We start from the raw sequence: 23093 nt of genomic DNA on the forward strand, positions 1-23093 counted from the left end.
CCCGCCTGGATGCAACCCTGTCTATCATGCTCTGGGTGACCCTGCTGAGCAGGGAGGTTGGACTAGATGATCTCCAGAGGTCCCTTCCAACCTTATCCATTCTGTGATTCGCTGTGATTCTGTCCCCATATCATGCTGGAATACATCACCTGTTTAACTCAACCTATAAACACAATTTAAGATCTCTTTGCATGAGTCCTATCTAATAGGTCACTCATGCTTTTCCATGGTCTAGCAAGTAGCACTTAAACAGAAGGTCTTTGATTTTATCTTCATAACTAACTCTCATTGACCACCACTGCCTACTGATTACTTGGGCAAGGAATTCAGGGTTGTCTGACTCTTCTTACTAACTGCAGTAAGGATATTTCCTGCATTTGGTGCTATAGCTCTAGCAGAAATGAATCCTACATTATTCTCAAGGAATAGCAATGGTTGACATGAGAGCTGAGTCAAAACTCAGGATTTCCATTCTGCAAGAAATGCATTCTGTTTTAAAACAGTTCTTTAAATAGTTTACAAATGTTGCTAATAGCTGCCCACTCACCCCAAATTTGCTGAAAAGAGTCCTGATTCTCAAAATGAAAAACTATTGAGCCTTGAACACCTATGCCCTGACTTACCAGGCTCAGCCATCCCTGACTGCCTTGCAGGTGCAGGGGGCGGGCAGGAAGCTGGGACACTTTCATGCCACTAATACCACAACTTTGGGACTCAGAACCCAAAACTTGTCCTTCGCTAGGAGAAAGGCTGCCAAGTCCTGAATCTCTTTCAACACCAAAGAGGATATGAAGCAACAATAATTTTTCAGGGTCATGCTGGACAACATCAGCCAAGATTGCAGCAGTCCCCCACCCCTCGCTGGAAATGCTGAGGTGCCAAGGGCCTTGACGTGACCCAGCTGCTGAGCTCTTCACACTCTCTGCTAGGGAACTGGAAGCTAAACCCTTGCCACCACCTTGCTTTCAGGTGCTCTGCCAGTTTTGGTAGTGTTGTTTTTCATGTAGCTCGTAGAGCAAGGTTGCCTAGGGGCAGTAATGCATTCTTCACATTAAGCAGAAATTTCACCGTATAGCAAAAGACTGATAATCATCTTAGTAGTCAGGTTAGAAAAATGGCCAGAGACTAAGCAAATGAAGCTGTATCTTCCTCAGTTTGTGGAGGAAATTTTCCTCTGAATCTTTACATTCTGGTAATTCATAATTTCTGAATAAAAAAATTAACAAAAAAATGCTATCCACCTACAGCTGAGAAGAATCTAAAAGTTATTATATTCCTACATATCAGTGCCACAAGTTCTACAGGTTATAACATTACTTGCACAATAGTATCTGAAATTCCTGTCGTCAGCTGCAGACATCTGCCAAACCAGATATCAGTAGTTTCCTATTACCGAGAACAGTCTGTAGGAAAAACAGAAAATGTCAACAGATCCCTTTTTTGCAACTCAGGATGACAAGGCAATGCTCTCATAGTCTGTAATAAACCTTATTTTATATAGAAATAATTACTCACTGATGTGCTCAATTCAAATGGTTACAAACAGAGTTAGTAGTAGAACCATTTAACTATGCAGCAGGACTTGTAAAGCATATGGGCCTAAAAATAACAGTCAAACCAAAATCCCATATGTATTGGTAGAACTTAGCTTTACAACAAAGAGGGTCAGGACATGATATCTTATTACTGAAGAGAGAAGTGATTGTGTGTAAATCTTCTCAAAGAACATGATGGGCCCTGCTTCAGGAAGACACTTTGAGTGCTGTATCTCAATTTTGCACTTCGGTAAGTATCAATTCTAAAGAAGATGACCTTGAAGATTCCTATCACTACAAAAATGGCTTAAAATAATTCCCCAAACAGCTGAAGCAGGTAGGTTCTGGATCTCCTCTTTTATTAATGAAAGCATTGCTAATAATTAAAGTGATATTTAGTAATTATAGCAATCATTTTATCAGATCTTGACATTACTATTTGCTTTCCATCACTGAAAAACACTGAGATTGATTTCTTTTAGTGAATGCCTAAAGTATAGGGCCCTAAATCCACACATGGATCCATTGACATGGATTTTCAAAAAGGCTGAGCATCCACTGATTTCCATGTATGTGCACTTTTATACCAGAATCATCCTTTGGCTTTAGAAGGTTGAGTTAAGAAGCCATTGGCCAACATTTGAACAATTAGAATGATGTATCTTTTAATTTGGCATCTAACTCTTATCATATCTATCTTAATATATGTACTGAACCAAAAAGTAAATAAACTGTAATCCACTATTTCCTTGTTACAATCCATTCTCTTATTACAGTTTCTTATGTCATTCTGAAATCATATGAAATCAATAAAGGTTGATTAGAAAGTATTGCTGTCTTTATCATTGAAAAAAAATTGTATAAAAGCCCAGGCGTTAAGCCAGAAATTCAGAATAAAATCAAAGCACAGGCACCAGTACCTTCTTTTTAAAGAAGACAATATCTTTCAAGCAGAAAAAAAATGGCAAATTTGAACTGGAGTTATCAAGGCAACAATGGTAAAGACTTTCTTTAACAGCAAATCATTTTTTTTAAAAAATATATGGAATACTTCTTTCCTTTCCATTATAAAAATTCTTTAAAATGATATTGGCTACCTATCAAATATATTAACCGTTATGAATATGATTGGTTTCAAGGGAGTGGCACAAATTCAGCATTGATACAGAATTTAAACTAGATTTTTTGTTTGTTTGTTTTGTTTTGTTTTGTTTTTTGCCTAGAACCTGACCACTGGCACAAGCTATACCCTATAGCCAATGGAGACCATCAATCTCCTATAGATACTAAAACCAAGGAAGTAAAAAGATGCCTCTCTAGGGCATCTCCAGATCACCTGGAAGCCTTCCACATGCAAAGAGATTGTCAACATTGGACATTCTTTCCACGTGAATTTTGAGAATAAGGATCAGGTTAGTAAAAAGGCAGCCTGGAGAGAGGAACTGGAAACATTTTTTTCAATCTTTTTTCCTTACTTTGTATTGAAAACAAGACTAGCAGCTTTTCAGGAGTATTTATACAGCTCAGAGTATGTTTTCTGATTTTGTAAGTTAATACCAGCTGCCAGTACCCTTTAAGTGTCACAGAAGATCCAAATTATGTCCTTTAAATGTATGATTTCTTGGAAAGTGTTCCTGTGCTAATGTCAAAAGGATTGTTATTTCCTAGTAGAAAACCTCCAGGATAATCACTGATTTTAGGGTTGGACAGTAGGAGGAGAGCTTCTAAACATGATAGAGTTTGAGTGTTTGTTCATTTAACCAACACGGGCTGGGAGATTTATACATATATCAAAGTTACTGATGTGTGTAACTCCTTATGGAATCACTCTGGACTACGTTATTTTTCTCAGAGAATCTTATTATCTTGGCAACAAAGAAGGGGATTGATATGTGCTGTTGTGCAAATGCTATTGATAATACCATCCTAAAAGAGCTCCAGGCATGTATTGCTAAGCATCATGCACAAACGCAGGTTCCTGTCACCACAGTGGGAATGAATACACATTCATGTGCTTTTGGTCAGAGGAGCACTGGTAATAACCTAAAAACAACACATCAGTAACATCCAGGTATACCTGTAACATTTTATAAGTTAAATTCAGAAAATGTCAAGTACCCATAACTATTACCACTGTGTAGAAAGGGACTGCTACTGTCACAAATGAGACAAGTTTTAATGGGAAGGTGAACTCCATGAGGCAGGACTTTTCATCTGTAATTATTAAAATCTAATTACTCTTTCTGGAAAACTACTGTTTTTCTACTTCTGTTTTCACCCTGGAGTAGCTGCTCTAGTTACATGTATTTGATCTGAATTTTGGAACTGTGTCTGGGAGACGTGCAGATTTACTGTACCAAAGCACTCTTATACACATATTTAGAATTGAAACCTTAATAACTTTGGCTTAACTGCACAAACTTTTTTCTTTTTCTATGGCTAAAAACAGTTTGTTAGATAAATATGTTAACTTCCACTTTTGAGAAAAGTGCTTACATGTTATGAAATCTTTGAAATCTATGACCCATGGTTTTCAGGAAGAGTTTACTGATTAATGTTTTTAATTTGCTCCGTGTGTTTGCAGTGCTGGCTGGTGGACCCCTCGCTGGAAATTACAAATTGTGCCAGTTTCACTTCCACTGGGGGCAAACTGATGAACAAGGCTCGGAGTCCACTGTGAACGGGCAGCAATATGCCTCAGAGGCAGAGTCAATGAAAGAGATATCAGAGGCACTTTTTCAAAATCCAGTCACATACCTCATCCCCAGAAGAAACAAAATTGCATGTGTAAACTGCTCTGATAATTATTTTATTTTGTAAAACAGCACCATCTCTGCACATGCAAAGCTGACTCCACAAAAGCAAGTTAGGATCTATGGTCAGTACTGAATAGGATAAATTTTGATGATCTAAATCCATGTTTAAATAATGAACTAGGGCTGATAGGTGCACATACAGAAGTGAATAGCACCTGCTATCTTCCTATTGGTAAAAAGGTCACATATAAAGGCACATTAAGTTTTAGACTCAATTAGCTGTTTTTCAAAGAGTCCGAGCACTCAGTTCCCTGCTCTCATTGTAGCTGGAGCTGCCCAACTCCTCGCCAGTATGAGCGAGGTGATTACTGTGAGGTGCTATTCTTTGGCTTTTCAAGAGCAGCAAATAAGAAGGAAAACCAGAAGAAAATAATGAAGAGAAAGCAGTAGAAACAGGTACTTAACAAGAGTTCTAGCTGCTGCCAAGCACATTAACTATCTTCAGATAATGAAATAAGCTCCATTTTATAGGAAATAAACACCTGTAAACTACTTTTCATTTGTTTCCTAATGTCTTAGTATCATGCCATTAGTTAACAATATGCCAATAAACAACCCATGCTCAATCCATGTAATGTTATCTTTGGCAGCAATTTAGATTTTAAGAACATTACTAAATGCAAATCTAATGAGATAATTAGAATATTGATTTTTAATTCAGGCATTAGGAGCACAGAGCCAAAAGTGTGTTCATAATAGGAAATTTTCCACTGTTGAGAGTGCTGGAGCTATCTCATTTGATACAGCCAAGCTATGAAAGGGGTGTTCCTTTAGAATTACTTCCTGCCATAAAAAGATAGTGCACATAAGCTGAGTTTAAGCAGCACATGATTAAAAGTGTTTATTAGCTTTCTTTGAATCAGTAGTTTAGAATACTTTAAAACAATAAAGATGTTACATTGAAAAGACAGCTTTAAAATGTACCTGAGGATTCACAAAGGTGGAACCACAGTTTTAAAACTATTTGCATTATATAATGAATTCCATGTTCTGTCTCTAGTTTTAGAACCTCCTGCTTGTATTTTAGGAAGCTTTGATAATTTTTTTGACCATGATGCTGAAACATTATAGAAATAATCCTGGACTAGACTAATACCATGGAGTTACATAGTTGCGAAGGAATTGCTAAGTCTTCTCCGGTGTTCATGGATGAGAAGACATTAAAATAAGTTATTATGACATCAGCTTCTGTAAGTTTGGGGAATTTGTATTTTACACTTGAAAAAATAACTCAAGATATAATAAGCAACACACTAAACTGAACAAAAGTTTCTTGAAATACTTTTAAGGCAAATACTGTCAAAACTGCAAAGTTGCTGAAAGGTCTGTATTGAATATATATCATCCACAGCTATGATGTTTGTGCCATACCAGCAGTCTATTGCAGTAAATTGAACTACTGTGAATAAATAGTGCACCCTGTGTGACAAAGGGGTTACACTCCTTGAAATGCTATTTAATCTATTACATTTGTAAAGACATGGAAATAAAGACATGCACAGGTGGAATTAGAGGTGAAATTAGAAAAATCTATGCTCTGACACAGTCAGAGCAATTCGGCAGAATGCCAGAAGCCAACAGGCGCTCGTGAACATGCTCATGCTTTCAGGGTCAGATCCGCAGAGTGCAGTTTCTAATGTGTTTTACCTTAATTGCAACATTTCCTTGCAATAGAACCAGCAGAATTTATCCTGTTAATTGCTTTTTAGCTTCATCTCATTCACTGGAACTCAGACAAATATTCCAGCAGAGCAGAGGCTTTCAACAAGCCAGATGGTTTGGCAGTTGTCACTGTTTTCCTGAAGGTCAGTTAATGACATCCTGAAAACACATGTGTCTCCCCTCCCTATCTTAATCAAAGTTGCACTCAGTACTGAGATTTAGAAAAAAATCATCTTTGTACTAAATTGGTGGAGAAGACTGTCTCTCATCCTGATTTAGCCCCTGTTGCCAACTTTGCCCACGCTTTTACATAGGTGTTTTGCCCAGACTCCCATTTCACCCATACAACCTTCAAGAAGATCTGTGCTTAAATGACATGGTTACTAGTGAGCCTGTGCTCTTTCATCCACCTTTGCGACAGTTAGTGCTCACATATTTTGTGTTTGCCTTTCCCTCCATTTACAATGATGTGAACTTTCACAGAAAGACAATGTCAGTCACCTGTGCAATTATTACCAGAAAATAAATTTTTAAATCATAATTCCAAGACACCTTGAAGCTATGGATGTGACATATTTGACCTTTCAAAACCACTGAGGCAGCAAAAATAATTCCTTATGAATATATATATGGAAATGCGATATCACAATATTATAATATAACATAGTACTAAAATATAACTGTTCATAATTCACATTATAAAAAAAGATACCAGCAAAGCTACCTCTCTGAATGCTTCCAAAGAAAAGTGCATTTCAAGGATAAACACTACCACTGCAGAACAAAGCAATAGTATACCTCTTAACTATTCCCACTACTGGTAGAATTAGTTTGCCAAACAGAAAACTTTACTTCCAGCAAAACATCTTGTTATTTCCTCAAAGTTCTAAATATTATCTCCTTCACAGTGGGTTTGCAAAACTAATCAGCATTTGTAAAGCATATTCATATTTTTAGGTGGAAGGTGTTCCTTTAGAATAAAACTATTGTTACATATTTAGGATTTTTAAAATATTTTTTTATATTTACAGCTTGGTTCAGGCAATGAAAACCTGAAGGATGTTTTGAAGGCCTTGGATTCAGTGAAGACAGCCTCGTCATGGTAATATACAGAGTCATTAAATTAAAATCTACTCAGTCTCTCATCTGCCTTTTTGAAGGCTTCTGAATAACTCAGGAGTTCAGCTGCAGGAGGCTGTTGAGACATAAGGCTGAAAGCATCTTCCTGAAGATGAGCCTATAGGAGCCCATGAGATACCATGTATTCTTGGGTCTCTACCCTGGAGATGGCTGTAGGCTCTTGGTGAAAGATTAAGAGTTCTTATTTCCTGATTCCTAGCTAATCCTATGCTTCCATCCATCTGTCTGTCTATTTAAAATTATCCCTGGTGTCTATCATCCGCACACCCTAGCAATAACTGAACTGGAGTTTTGCTTGGTGGAGGAGGGAGAGGAAATGAGTGACACCAGAACTGCGCCTTTCTTAAGCGCTTGTGTAAACTAAACCTTTGGCTTTTCCCACTAAGTCTCACACATAATAAGCTGAGATAGGACCTGCATTTTCATAGGCATGTTAAAAATACAGTACTGCATCTTCTATAGGAGGAATGTGGGCTTTGACACAGAACGTCCAAATGTTATAAATATATGTGAATACGTTTATATTTTTATATAAAATTAGCCTCAGCAGGCAAATTTAAATTAATTGTCTGCTGAAGTGTTTCACTTTCTCAGCGGCATAGAGTTCAGTATCTCACAAAAAGAAACCCCTTAGTCAGTGCTGACAAAAACTCTTTGGTATCCAATAGCTGTTTCAGGGGATTTTTGTTTGGTTGGTTGGTTAGGCTTTTTTTTTTTTTTTTTTTTTTAAGATATGCTGCCTATTTTTGTTGATGTCAGCCTAGATCTATCTCAGTGTCAAACTTGCCAGCAATGTCAGCAAATCACCTCTGCTGCTGTGAGACAATGCTAGTGTTTTGAAGTGACCTCCTCTATATTTTGATTTAGACTTCCTTGTAGTCCCAATTTTATGTAAATCGTATCTTTCTCATGGATGGGCCTCATTAACTCTATGTATCTTCCACAGGGTAAGCATGCTCCATTTTCTAACTTTGATCCTACAAGCCTGTTGGCTAAATCCTTGGATTACTGGACCTACAATGGCTCTCTGACTCATCCTCCCCTCCATGAGAGTGTTAACAGGATTATCCTCAAGGAGCCCATTACTATCAGCTCAGAGCAGATATGGTATTGCAAACAACAAAAACCTCTCTTGTGTTTTAGCTTCAGTGGTGGTATCATTTTATAGCGTATTATCATTTTATATTATTAATCTCATTTTTACTATAAAATTAATATTACCTTTATACCACATTATTGCTCTTAATAAATACTTATGATTCTACCTCAGCCCACTTAGGCTACTAAGATCTTACAAAGTCTTGTGGGAATTGAGATAAGAAGACCAGATTTGTGGACTTGTTTCCACTACTGAGGTAAAGGCTGTTTGCTTATTTTAATTTCCTTGCAGTGCTGTGGCTCCCAGAGCAGGAGCCAGGCAGAAAGCTGAATTCTTCCTATCCTAATTCCTGCATGACTTCCCCAGAGAAATGCATATTCCCATCAGATCTCAGCCAAACACCTGCCTGAGCAGGGGGGTTTGAGGCATGCCACAAAGGTCAAATGGCCAGAGCACAGTTCTCCATTCAGTGATAGGTCTGTTCTGTTTTATTGTTCTGTTTTATTTCACCTGCATCATCTAATAAAGAACCAGATATGTGCACTAACATACATCCATGCAAATTAAAACACCCGAGTCTCATTGTACATTTAAGTCACACACTTATAATTCCAGATTTTTTTTCCAAGGAGAGCAGCACTTAACTTTGCAAATGGCTCCAGTAGTGACAACTGAATTATTCAACAACCCACAGGGGCAAAGGTCTAAGGAAGATAAGGTCAGATTTTACAACAAATGACATCATGCATTAGAACAGAAATTAGGTTTTCAGGTGACCTCATTACGTAACTTCAATGGTATTTAACTAAAATGATGAAGTACCTTCATTAATTTACATTGATAATTATTATCTGTTGCAAAATTACAGCATATGTTGCTACCTTGTTTCTTTTTAATGTTTGTATGCCTTTGACTATACAGCAAAAGTGGTGCAGTAAATATATACAATTTCTCACATTTTTCATAAGCTACAGAAAAATTTAAAATGCTTCTTCCCAACATATTCCAAAGCAGTATTGCTTTAAATGCAAATGTTTTAAATGCAAAATACCATCTATACTACATGTCAGCTGCATTCAGTAGGACACATCCCTTGATCTGCTTTACTCTTCAGTCAGCCAGTGTGTGAATCCAGTGACCAGAGCAATAAGGCCTTGGTCTGTGACTGCAATTTCTTGAGAACTGCACCATAATCTAGTGGCAATGGCATCAGATGATAAGATATTAATAATTAATTACTCACTCTGATTAAATTATCCTATACCTGTTTTGCTTCTATGTCATTGCTGCATTTTACATTGTGCCATTGGCCTTCTTGGCTACCAGGGCACATCGCTGGCTCATGATCAACTTGTTGTCCACCAGGACTCTGAGGTCCTTCTCTGCAGAGCTGCTCTCCAGCAGGTCAGCCCCCAACCTGTACTGCTGCATGTGATTATTCCTCCCTAGTTGCAGGACCCTCCACTTGCCCTTGTTGAACCTCAGGAGGTTCCTCTCCGCCCAGCTCTCCAGCCTGTCCAGGTCTCTCTGAATGGCAGCACAGCCCTCAGGTGTGTCAGCCACTCCTCCCAGCTTGGTATCATCAGCAAACTTGCTGAGGAGGCACTCTGTCCCCTCATCCAGGTCATTGATGAAGATGTTAAACAAGACTGGACTGCAGAACTTCTGCTAAGCTTTTTCTTATCCCCAAAACGATTAAACTGCTTCATTCTGCTAAAGTTCCCACATGTAACCTCAGATTAATTACACGTAACATTTAGCTTCTGATCAACAGGCTTCTGGTCAGGTTCCAGCAACACCTCCCATCTCTGGATGGGACAGCTGTAACAGGCACGTTAACTAGGACTCCTTCATTAGGGAAATAAAATCAAATTGTGTTAGTTAATGTTCCACACTCATTTTTGCTTTATCAGATGCTTCCTGGTTCCATTTTTCCTTCACGCTGAGGGAAGGAGTGCACTGTTATAAGCATGTAGGCAGTAAATGAACGATACAGAGCTGGTTGCCTAGAGCAGGTTAGAAAAGCTGTTTGCATTCAGTGAATTCTGCTGGGTTCTCAGTTTCTCCTGAAGAGTCAGGTGCCACATGCAGGATGTGTTTCACAGCTTTACAGGAAAATATCAAAACACTTTTTTTTTTGAAAGCTGAAATTCTTGACCTACTGTGGCTGGTCCTGCTTTTCCATCTTTCTTTTCCAGTCTTTTATCATCCAGTTCTCTCCCTCAGTGCTACCTAAATCAGTATGGGATGATAAAGTTCATGAAATTGGAGAAATTTTGTTTTGCAATACAGAGATCAGTGTAATAGCAACATTCATTTTCAGAAATAAAAGGTACAGTTATGGAGATCTATGAGTGGACAAGTAAAACACAATGTTTTGCTACACTTATTAATTCACATGGCTGCCAAATCTCTGAAAGCAGGGTATGTTGTAATGAAGTAAGGAGAAGCACCTGTTAAACAACTGAAATGAATATGACAGGAGAGTCTTCACAGGAGTGTCTTCATGCACTATGGAGCAAACAGAGTCTTTACACTTCAAGAAGTATTTAGTTCAGTCCTAAAACCCTTTTTTAGAAATGTTTTTCAGAAGGGGGTTTATACTCCTACTCAGACCTTACAGAAAGAATGTGAACATTCAGCAGAAGACTGGAGCCAGCGTCTCTTCTTTCTGTGAGGCCTCTAAGTGCAGGGCCAGGCTCATAAACACTTGTCGAACCATGGGACTGTTCTTTATTCCCAGGCACGAATTTGCTATGCCAGCTATAGAGGCGGCAGCACAGCCCTCCTGGTGGGATACTAAGCTTCTAGTCGTGTGATGGGTCTCAGCCAAGCGTCAGAGCAGTGCTCTACCCATGCTGTTTCCCCACCAGCCCTGCTGTCAGCAGAAAAACCCCACAGGTTGGTTGCACTAGCAAGATGGGTGACGCGGGTTAAAATTCAGTTTATCACAGTCCTACAGAGATCCTCATGAAAGAGGAGAGCATCATTGCTCCCATCTCTCTCTCATCTGGGGCCAAGCACACTCGCTGGATAAGCCCTTCCAGACGAGACAGCCTGAGGAAGACCTAGTTAGAGGCTCCTGGCAAAGCTTAGGACTTTACCGTAGGGTGTATAGATCTTTCAGAAAAGGAAAGACTTAGTATAGGAAGTCTTCCTTCTGTCATGGCACCTACTGGGAAGCCTCTGCATCACTGATCCCCTCTGCAACATGTGAAGCCCAGCAGCCTGGTGCGGGAAACTGAAGGAGCTGCAGCAGCTAACAACAGCGCTGGCTGGTGCAAGCAACCACTTAAAACTGAAGTCAATCACAGTAGATCATTCAGGAAGTGTCAGAATGTGATACTACATCTTGAAGCTTTTAAAATTATTTTCCTAGACAAATCATTGTTAAAATAACCACATTCTCTAGCTATTTTGAAGTTCTTAATTTCATTCCTTAGCAAAAAAAAAAAAAGAAAAAAGAAAAGAAAAAAAAAGACTTGCTGAAAAAGTCCACAGGATAAATGGTATACGGCTGCCTATGTTAAGGTAAGGCATTATAGCTTCATTGCTTGCCTTACTCAAGTTTTTCTGTGTTAGCACAGAGGTCAAGTAAAACACTTTCATTTTTAGACCACTTAATCCTTAGCGCATTACCCTTTTGCAGGTCTCTGAAGCAAGCAAAAGATAACATCGTAAACACCGTAAAATCAACAAACTGAATTGTACCACAAAGTCCACCGTAATACAGCTGGAGTCAGGCGAGCCGAGACGGGCGCGCTGCAGGACGAGCGCGCCGGCGCGGTCACGCTCGTGTCAGTGCAATACAGGGCGGCTAATTTCCCCGAGAGCTCTGGGCTACGGCGGCGCCAAGGCTGCGGGAGGCAGACGGCTCCCCGCAGAAGGGCGCTGCAGAACGAGCCGGGGGACGGCGAGGCGCCGGCCGCCCCGCGGCACCGCGCGCCCTTCGCCCCCGGGGCCGCTCGGCCGCTCGCGGCGCGGCCCCGGCAGCGGGTGCCGGAGCTGGCGGGGGGCTCTCGCGCCCCGGGGGGGGTCTCGGCGGCCCAGCGCCCGGGAGGGCTCCGCGTGCCTTTGCCATTTTGAGAGCAGCGGCGGCAGTGGCAGTGGCGGCAGCGCTTTCTGCTCCTGTGCTCTGAAACGAACCCTTCCCTCATGGCTAAACTATCGCCACCTGATCCCCTCTTTTCATGTCCGTTACATTCACTTCCTATTTTGTCTGTGGAGCACCACCGCCTGCTTTTGGATAAACCCAGGAAATCAAGAGGCTGGACTCTCACCTCTAGTATTCACCATATCATGCAGCTGTGGCAGCTATTTTCTCATAAACACATGTGTGGGTGGAAATTTAAGAGAAAACTTGGGACACAGCCCAACTTTCTCTCTATCCTCTCCCCCAAGGGGGATCAGAGTCATTTATCGCATACCCGTTGAACAGCAGCCACCCCTCCTCAAAAGACCCGTGAGCTTAAACTGATCCTCCCCGAGCAGGAGAAAGCCGAGGATGACCAAAGGGCGAGTGCTCCCGTAACCGGACACGGCGGGGAGGTTCGCGCGGCTCCTCAGACGCAATGCCGCCGAGCGCGGCCTGGAGGACGGGCCCGCGGCCCGGTCTGCGCCGCCTGCGCCACGGCCGGCCCGCGGTGTCCCGGCCGCCGCCGTGCAGCTGAACCTCACCCCGGCAGAGCCCCGGGGCCGGGGTGCTCGCGGGGCAGCCAAGCGCCGGCTCCGCTCGGGATGTTCGCCTACGACGGTGACGCACGAATATGAACCGTGTAAAAGACTAAATCTTCCGTTGCCCGTGTCGCCGCAGAGGCCGCCCCCGAGCGGGTCCTCCTGCCGTGCTGCGATGGTCAGGAGGCGGCAGCGGAGGAGCTGCAAAATCTGTTCGTCTGGGCTGCTCATTAAAGCCAACTGCCTCCTCGTGACAAGGGGACACCAACCCTTGGCACACAGACAATGTGCAGTCAGGAAACATTTAGATTTACCCTTGAAACATGCGGTAGGAGAGGTTTAGTAGAAGTAGCACAAAGAACCATCAGTATCTGACACAACAAGACCTTGCTGTCCTACCGAGCGGTGCTCCGTGAGGACGAGCAAGGAGCAGGACACCCACCGGCGCTCCTGCGTTTCCACCCAGGAGGGGTGTGCGCCCCAGGCAGCGCGGCTTCTCTGCAGCGCTCTGCTGGAGGCCAAACCAGCGTGTTGCCTCCTTTCCTCACGAGGCTGTGCGCCCTTCCACTGACTCCCGCTGCCGTGAGGTGTAGTCTAGGATCACATTTCAAAGTCATAAGCCATTTCTACAAAGGCACCATGCTTTTGAGGCACGATCCAGTGGAATCCTTGTGTTGTCCACCTGTAAAAATATGCATGTGCAAGAGGAATGCCTGAAATGGTCACACTCCTTCCACTATTCAGAGTGCTTTCAGGCCTTGAACAGCCCTTTACATTAACTTTAAGTAGGATCTTTACAAGGTTGCCAGCTATCAACATTACATATTGTCTCTTTCCATTACATCTCCCACAGAAAATTCTGCAACTTGGATTCTTTTGTGATTTGGTCAAGAGAAAGAAAGCCTCCAGGGAAAGCCTCCAGACAGCTTTGGATGATTATTGCAAAGGAAAGCTCTGCCAAGTCCCACAGAATTGTTTCCTATTTCACTCATTGTATCCTGCTTCTGGCCTCCTAGGTTTTCCTGCTATGAACATTGCTGACCTATCTCTGATCCCCTAGTCCTCCTTCCAAGTATTTGTTGTATGCACATTTCTTTCTTCAAGTGACATTTTAACTCATTTGAGCATATTTGATTGATGAGAGGGTGGGCAGAGAACAGATGTTTGGCTCAAGCCATTGCAAGACCGGACACACATCTCCACACAGGAGATCAAGCTCAAGGCCCATCTCTGAAATCTTATTTCTATACTAATAGATACTGAAGCAAGTTAGGTCTATTGTGAAATGAGCATAGAATGAACTCAAATAAATAATTCGGAATAACTATGTTGAAGTATAAAGAAGTAAATATTATAACTTAATAGTGGTGAAGAATGTGACATTCACTCTATTCATATTCATATTCATGTTCTTCTCTAGCTCTCTAAGAGTAAAGGGATATAGCTATTTTGATGAAATGGCTAGAGTAATGCTAAGATTCGGCATCTATTCCTGAACTCTTGCAGCTAAAGATTTGTGATTTGAAATCTCAAAGTATTGCAACATAAGTGACACAACTTGCTGTAGGCAGGAGCTGCTGTTGACTAAGCGATCTCTTTGGTAGTCAGTACTTCATGAAAATTAATTCTTTTAAAATGGCTAAATTAAGCTCCTTATTTCAGGAAACCAGCTTTTTTTTTTTTTAAAAAAAAAATTGACATTATGTGACCGCCCCCTCCAAAAAAAAAAGATTGCAAAGTTATGAAGAGAGCACAGCATTTCTGCCCTGTTCTCCCACCACTAGAGGTGGTTCAGCCCCAACACAGCTTTTCAAAGCTGCCTTCCATTGCTCTCCCTGAGATAGATACACGACCCACCGCAGCCTGAAAGTCAACTTCTTCCACCCACTGAGCCTTCCAGGCTGTGAACCAGGAGGCTCTTCTCTCCGCATAAAGAAAGGAGTTGAGACGGAATCCAAAAGATTTATTCTGGCATCTAAAATGAAACTTAAGCTAAATGTATGTGGCTAAATTCAGTAAAGAATTCTGGAAAGCCTCTCTCATTTATGAACCACATAAATATCACTGCTGTGCAGGAACGCCATGTGCGGTGGTGCCTACACATCAGCCAGCTTCCAGAGAACTAGGTGTCCAGATCTAGTGGGGACAAGGCGCAAAGGCTCCAGTGGGACTCAGAAAGGAGAGAGGCCCTCCTGAAGCCCAGTGTCGTACTGCTAGGCACAGCACTCAGCATGCACAAGTCACGGTGCCCGGGGCTCGGGCTCTGGCCATGGTCCTTTCTTCTGGGAAATTTTGGCATGATTTTGGCAGATATCAACGAGCACTGCCTGGGAGAGCGCCCAGGGGGTGGTGGCAGTGGAGCATGGGCCAGCAACCATTGTCCATAGGCCTTGTGGAGAAAGGGATCCACAGCTCCTGTGTCCAGCTGTACACATGCAGGGCATTTCCTGGACACAGGACCAGGACCACCACCCTTGTTCTCAGGACCAGAAAGCAGATGCTGCCCTGTTTCATTTACCATGATAGTCATACTTACTAAGTTCACTGCAAAGCACAGCAGACCCACTCACTTTTCTTGCTGGAGAAGCAGGGGGTGCTAGTACTTAAAACAGTCCTCTGAAAAGCAGTGGCTTTTCACCACTCATACTGAGGAAATCCTGCCATCTTTGCAAGTGTCCTAGTTGGTAGGCTTTAAAAAGTCCATCACGGTCATCCACTTCCCCTGCGCTGCAATCGGGGTGCTGTGCAAGCCAGGATGCTCCCAGAGGCTTGTGGAGGAGCTGGTCCTGCAGCCTTGCAGTCAGGCAAGGGCTCTAGTTTTCAGAGTATTTATTTATATCGCACAGTCGGGGAGCAAAAACTCCCTGACTCCAGTTCGTCACTAGAGTCAGTCCTGAAAGAGAGATCAGAAATTCATCTCCTCCCTCATCGTCCACTCCCCTTTCCCTCTGCCATTTCATTCAGCGATGCCTGCAGCAAAACGCAGTCCCGGCTTGACCAGTTTCCCAAAAGAGCTTCACTCTTACCCAAACTGGTACTGCTGTGAACACAGTCCTTTTCCATGCATTACATGGTGCCCCTGGTTCTCAACACAAACTCTCCACTGTTGATAGCACTTACCCATTAGCTATGATACAGCACCTCTCTAATAAAAGTTCTAGCAATGAGAATATGCAACTAAATCATTTCTTTTTACTAAGGACTAACTATTTATTCTGCTGTTGGTTTTGTGCTTTGACTGGGTAGCTTTCCTCTTCCAGATGATAAAGACATCTCTCACAGCCAGTAACAAGTATTAGGTAATGCTTGTACTGTGCCTACCAATGGTGCTAAACATGAGAAGTGAAGCACATCTTAGGACTCAAAAAAATGCATGTTAAGCAGCTGACTCAGTACCCAGACTGGGACAAGTCCTGAGGCCCACAGAGGCTGAATATAACCTTAAAACCATAACAGAAAAAACTCCAGTACAGATATACAAGTAACAGCATGTAAAGCACAACTAAACAGCAATACACATTTCAGAAAAGGAGAAGGGGCTTTCTCTGCTTCAATGCAAAGAATTTCAGTTGGTCACATTTTCCTCCTGCATGAATTACTGTATGCAAAGCACAAAAAAAAATAATTTAATCCTTTCTAATCTTAATCATTTTTAGTGGAAGCTCAGTGCAGGTGACTTGGCAACATTCAGGGAGTTGTTTTGTCATGAGCTACCAACACCCCTGACCACATTGCCGTGATGCAACACGCCCTCGCCCGGCACTAGGGAAAAGTGGAGCATCATTGTCAGACTTTGGTATTATTTAAGCAATATTGCATATAGGCAGGGCCTGTCTCCGACAGCTGTACAGCCCTGATATCCTGGGTGTTCCCACTTCGCTATTGGATGTCCAGGTTGCAGGACCAGATTATTTCCTGATTGTCGTAATGCAGCAGGGGTTATGTACACCCTCCACGCACTGACACTGCGGGCAGCCCAGATCACTGGACACGTGGACACACTGCCAGGGAAGCTGGTGGTGCTGGAATTTCATTCCAGCTCATGCTGTCTAGCTTAAGGCATCTAATATAATGTACCTGGATCCGGCACCTGGAACACTTCTGCAACCATGTAGGCAAGCTCTGTCACCTGATACTCTAGCAAGCATATGCTGATAGCATAGGTGTTTAAGCTAGATGTCTAAGAATAAATGGTGTCAGTGGTCTTTAAAAATCTGACAGTCAAATTTCACTTTTTATTGTTCAGCAAAACAACATTCTTACCAGATGCTCTAGGTGTAGTCCTTATTGGTTTATTACTGATCCTGTTTGAAAACTCAAATGAATTAGTTGCACTGTGAGTTTAGTGCTCAGAAAATGTTTTAGGCTTAAATTTCTGAGTTTTTTGACTTACCCAATAAATGATATAAAACAAAAGCAGGACAAAAAGGAAGATTTTGGTGGTTCATTGCCCTGTTCACAATCACATCTTCCATCTTTCCATGCTCACTCAGATCCATTTCCAGTTACTACATGTTTGCAGTTTGCTTGTGTGAACCAAGAAACTCACCTTGGCACCAGGACGGTGGGGAGAATTTAGTCTCCAAATTCAACAAAGTCATCCAGAAAGCCCACAATGCTTCGACTTCCCTAACTGTAGTGCCACCTAAATTCAGTTAATGCCTGTAATCTAGGCTGCCTTAAAATGAAGCTCAAATCTCAGATTTGATACAAACCTGTCCAGTACAGTTCTTGGTCCAGTCCTCAGCAGGAGTAAATTGTTTCTTCGCTGACTTTGAAAGTTCAGCAACCAAAGATCTAATTTGTTGTGTCAGCTTCAGGAGAGTATCAAGGACATTACATACAAAAACCTTTAAACTGCACTTCAGAGACCCCTACCTGGCAATAAGCAGGAACCAAACGCTCTTTGCTGTTCAGAGATTTAACTAGAGGGCAGGCACACTTGTGACTGTGGGATCTCAGCAGTGTGCTGGTCTCAGCATGCTTCACCATGTTTACTGCAGGTATTTGACAAAGGAAAAAGGAGTGAAATCCTTTGCATGTGTTTAACTATAGAGGCTAATGTATCTTGAGCCTGATTTTTTTGTTTTGGGGTTTTTTTTGAAAAGGACTTGAAAACTCATGTAAGTGATTTAAAATGTAAGTATTTAGTGACTGGTTAGCTGAATTCTGATTTTTTTTTTCTTCTCCTTTTTATCCTTTCTTTTACAGTTAGTGTTAATTATCAGTTGTTAGTGTTCCAAGATTTCTTTTAGTTCCTTTTTAGTTTAGTGAAGAAAGAGCTTCATTTTGCCAAGGAAAAATTCCTTACCTAGTACAAAGCCAAGATTAGAAAAAATGGCTGTGAGCACCTTTTGCAGAGCAAAAGACATAACGTTTCACTATTTCCTGCCTTAAACTCTACAAAGTGACCGACTCGGTCGCTGGGCCTGGAGAAGGCTCGTGTCTTCCTCCTGGAATGGTCTTTACCCATTACGGTGGGCAGTCGCGCCGAGAAAGTGGGCAGCTGGGCCAAGGCAGGGGACGAGACTCCAGCCTGGACTATCTCCCCAGGAGCCTGGCGCCAGGGTTGCTTGTGCCACTGCAAGACAGGAATACCATACTAAAGCAAAACTATAAAAATTTTGCAAGTAAGCTCGCTGTTTTTTATATTTTAAGAAGTTATTTAATTTCTGATGTAAAGGAAACATTTTGATGCATTAAACAGAATGAATCTAATTAATCTGCACTTGCCTGAATTGTTGTAGTGCTTTGTAAAAGATGCATTTTCACCCTTTCCGATCCGCTCCCCGCGGCGTGCTGGGACTCCTGCCCCGGTGACGATACCACCTTTCCCGCTGGGTGGGCACCACCGGGCACGCGGAGCGCGGCCCCGCCGCCCGGCTCGCCCTCCATCCGAGCACGCGTGCGAAGCGCTCGGGTCGGGACTGACGCCCGGGCAGCGGCACGTCCCCCGCGCCCGCCACACCGGGCTGTCGCAGCAGAAGCCGGAGCTGGGGACCGTTTCATTTAGCTCGACGAGCCCCATTAGAGACAGCGATCTCTGAGCGGGTCACCCCAGGGATCGGCACCCGACCGGGTGAAACCCAGCCTGAATGCTACTGCCTAGCAGAGGACGCATTTCGTTTGAGCTGAAATATCACAGGCACGCGTTTCACAATTTACCTGAGGACAACGTTTTCGGGAAGCCGCGATAGCTTTTGCTAGACCAGGTGATACATCTGGAGAAACCTGAAATGGCTGCAGATGTGAATTTATCTTTTTTTAATTTGCTGTCCTGTGACAAATGGTCAGACATTCTGACTTTTTTCTTCTTCTTTGGAACAAAAAGAAAGGTCAAATTAATGAAATTATCTATGGACAGGAATTTTAACTTTTTAGTGCTTTTAATTAATTTCTTTTCAAGGTCTGATGCACTTAACTGAGACTTGCACAGAGCTGTCCAAATGTTACCCATTCCTGCAGCGTTATTAACACTAAAATATCCTTTCTTATCCAAAATCTCCCCGCAATGTGCATTAAGATAAATTCTGTCCTCTTGAATCCCAGGCAAATTTTGTGTAAGAAAGAGGTTAATACAAATAAAAGAGTGGCATTGACACACGGAATTTCATGAATAATGGGAGACTACTACTCAAATAATGAAAATTTATTTTGAGTAGAATACTAGAATACCAGTCTGCCTCCAAGGATTTCACTCGAGCTGCTTCTGTTTACACCAATGGAGATGAGAAGAGAGCAAATCCAAAAGAACCGAGTTTACCACCGGTAGTTACACTGCAGCTGTGCACGAGTAGTCCCATTATAGACAAAATAGTTTTGTTAGTGTAAAAACTATCTGGAAAAAAAAAGAAGAAAAGTGACCCAGAATCTAAAAATGTTCTTGTCCCTCACTTACCAATCCCAAAGGCCAGGATTTCATTGAAGGGGGAAGGGTTGGTGCACTTGGGCTTGCAGGCTGTCACTGCAGCCCGCGAACCATGAAGCGTGGGGTGGAGGTCCGCAGGCGTGAGGCAGCCACCGTGCCCAACGCAAGGCTGCAGGTCCAGGCATCCTCCACGCTGCAGCGCAACACATTTTGACCAGGGCTGAAAAATATTTCTGCATAAAGCTTTTCCTCAACCCTGTGGTTTAATGAAATGGGCAAGTTCTAAATTGCTCAATGTATCAGTCAAGAAATAATCTCTCAAATTACATTTTCAGTGAAGAGATAATAAGCTCAGAGACATACCTTATATATCGAGCAGCATTTTTCTTTGATTCTACCTCTCCTACCCCAGAAAGCAAGCTTTCTGCCAGTCCAAAATAATATTTCTGCCTTTGTTCCATACAGCAGAGAAATAAATCCATAATTTATTCGTTATTTATTCATATTTCTCTGCTCCATCTTGAAGAATCAGGATGATCCTTCTGTTTTCCCCCAAGGCTGTGATAGGTGGTGGTTTTTTTAGAAGGAAATCCTCATCCACTGCTTCTTTTGCTCCTTCTGCAATCATACACTGATGTGTACAGGTACAGCAGCTGACTTCTTACACCCACCCGCAAGACTGAGCAAAGCCCTGCAGAACAGTTAGCATTACTAATCAAGGCATACAAAAAAAATAACAAATAAATAAAAATAAATAAAAGCAAGCACTCAATGATGATCGCCTTTGCTTGTCTGCGTTTCTGGAAGAGTGAATTTGTCCTTGCGCAGAACTTGCTCACAGAGCTAGGTGCGCCTGCGCGGTCCTGCCGGCTGCCCACTCTGCCACTTGCTTCTCGTATGCTCAGTAAAATCCAGCTAATCCACAACAAGAGGGATTTCCAGTGCCTGCTTGGCAGCACTGACCTGGCCGTGCCAGGCCAGGACGCCCTGCACCCGAACGACCCCAATTCTCTTTTTCTTTAATGCCTTTGGAAAATTTCCAGCTGGGAGAAAACACAGAGAAACTTGATTGTGTAGTGGCTATTTCCATCGAAAAGCTGCTAGGCTTGTGTAAACCTATGTGATGGCTATTTCTTATTAAGATGTACGGATTTGCCTAAATGTGGTGGTTTAAATCCGCACACGGGTTTTGTTGTGTATCGGAAACCCATCCTTTTTCCTCCACTCCTTCGTTCCCTCTTGAGAAGGGCAGAAGTCCCAGCCCACGGCACATCCTCGGCACTGGGTCGCGTCGCCTGCCCGACGTGGGTGTCGCACCTGCGCCTTGCTCGCAGTGACACCTTTGGCAAAAGCAGCCCGCAAAGGGCCTTGTATTCTATCCACGCGTTTTTCCAGTGTTTATCTCCCCAGCTTCTGTGTTTTTCTTCCCCTGCACAGCTCCCCAGGCACCTGTTCACATTCAGCTCAGCTGTCTACACTATTGAATATATTTTAGCCTGTCGTCATCCTTTTGAAGACAGTACCACTTTCCTCAAAGAACCGTATACCCGTCGCCTTCTCCGGAGGACATGCCAGCAGAGAAGAGGACTGTGTGACGCTCGTGGCTTGTCCCTGCACGAAAGCACAGGCAGCATTTCCAGCAACCTGGGAGCTACAGCTTCTGCTGAGGATGGCATGTTCGCAGTGTCATATATTTAGCGGTCCTACATCCTTATCAACTGATGCTAACGTAGCTGTCACCAGCACCGTCCGCAGAGCAAAACTGAGGTCTCTCCAGGCTCTAGGACATTGTCTTCAGATCTCAGGGGACTGGTGAAATCTAGTTTGCGCTCAGTTCAGCGATGCTCTGTACAATCTGCTGGGCTACCGTGTCCTCCTCTAGATCTTCCTACGTCCCGTGTAGTATCTAGCATGGGCAGTGTAAGGGGGTATATGTACATGCATAGTATGTTTCTAGGAAAAAAAAATAGGGAGAGAGAACATATATAGACAGTTTATTATAGTCCCTAAACTATTCAGGAATTATATATAGCAGCAGTAGGTACATTAACACTGTCAGACTGTGAGTACAGAACTATCCACAATGTTCATATAATAGCTTTGCTTTGATTATGCTATACACAGTTATTGCCATGTACCAGTCAATTGAGAACAATTTCTGTCAAACAGAAACAAGCCTGTTCTGACAACATTTAGCCATGGCCTAAGGGTCAGCATTGCCCTGATGAGTAATTCAGTTTCTGATTGTTTTAAACATGAAGTAAAAACTGGCACTGCAATTTATCTGTTCCCAGTAAACCAAGTAACTCTTATGTTAGCACTTCAGGACACCTTTGGTAAAAATAATCCTCACCTGCCTCTTAGCTGCAGACTCTCCTGGATTTTAGTCTACAAATGACATGGAACAAAAGACACATAATAGGATGCTATCAGGAAATAAATTGACCTTGAAAACAGATTCAGAACACAAATACTTTTGCTGGTGAGATCGCTATCTCATCTTTTACATGGCTACATGTAAGTCAGCCTTAGGAAATGTCACATATGAATATGCTCACACTCTTCCTCGAAAGCTTTCACCGTGCGAGGCAGAAGTTGGTGAAATTAAGGGTGCATCATTTTTCTTGGGAAGATTAAGTCTGCACAAAATACAAATCAGAATTATTCTAAATGTTAAAACCTTTCTAATCACCAAAGATGCTGGGTGCCCCCCAAAAAAAAGACAAGTTTTTTTTTTAAAAAAATAATTTATTGAAACCACATTTGCCTAGTTTCCATATAGCCATAGAAAACAAAAGAATTGGTAACAAAATGTTGACTTTTAAATAGTTGATGTTTCATTCAAAATATTTTCAAATCAGAGCCACAGTGAAAAACTAAATCAGATCTTCACAGAAACATTTATTTCAACTATCTCTTGTATACAAGCTGTACAATTTATATCTGAAAAAAAAGAAGCTCTCAGCAGCATCCAAAATTATTCAAATTTTATCTCCCCAAGTACATGAGTGAGCCTTGATAAAAGAGAAGCCACACAGGATCTGACCCTACAGTACCCACTGGGCCTCTTAAGCGGGGACAGAGAATCTTGGCTTTCACAGGAGAGTCAAGGACCCTCCTCCCGGAGCTGCCCACTGTCCCCATACTTTGTTGCACAGGCGAATCCAACACAGATTAGGCACGTAAATGTTTCACCACTAGCTGTGTGTTTCTAGCCCTAGCTCTCATTCCTCGCCCATGTTACCAACTTCTTTAAAACTTCATCTTTCCTGACTGCCTGAGTTTGTGGTTGACTTGTA

The 23093-nt window shown here is 42.4% G+C and overlaps 1 protein-coding gene across 1 annotated transcript; it reads left to right on the forward strand.

Moving 5' to 3' along the window:
* Positions 1-2496: 2496 nt before the first annotated feature.
* Positions 2497-11956, forward strand: LOC134136644 (carbonic anhydrase 1-like). The gene is given in 8 exon segments (XM_062568561.1): positions 2497-2533; positions 2759-2840; positions 2842-2951; positions 4120-4238; positions 6061-6156; positions 7045-7104; positions 8100-8260; positions 11902-11956. Coding segments are annotated over 8 exon segments (720 nt in total).
* The last annotated feature ends 11137 nt before the right edge of the window (positions 11957-23093 follow it).

Source organism: Rhea pennata, chromosome 2 (assembly GCF_028389875.1).
Source record: "Rhea pennata isolate bPtePen1 chromosome 2, bPtePen1.pri, whole genome shotgun sequence".
NCBI classification, from domain to species: Eukaryota; Metazoa; Chordata; class Aves; order Rheiformes; family Rheidae; genus Rhea; species Rhea pennata.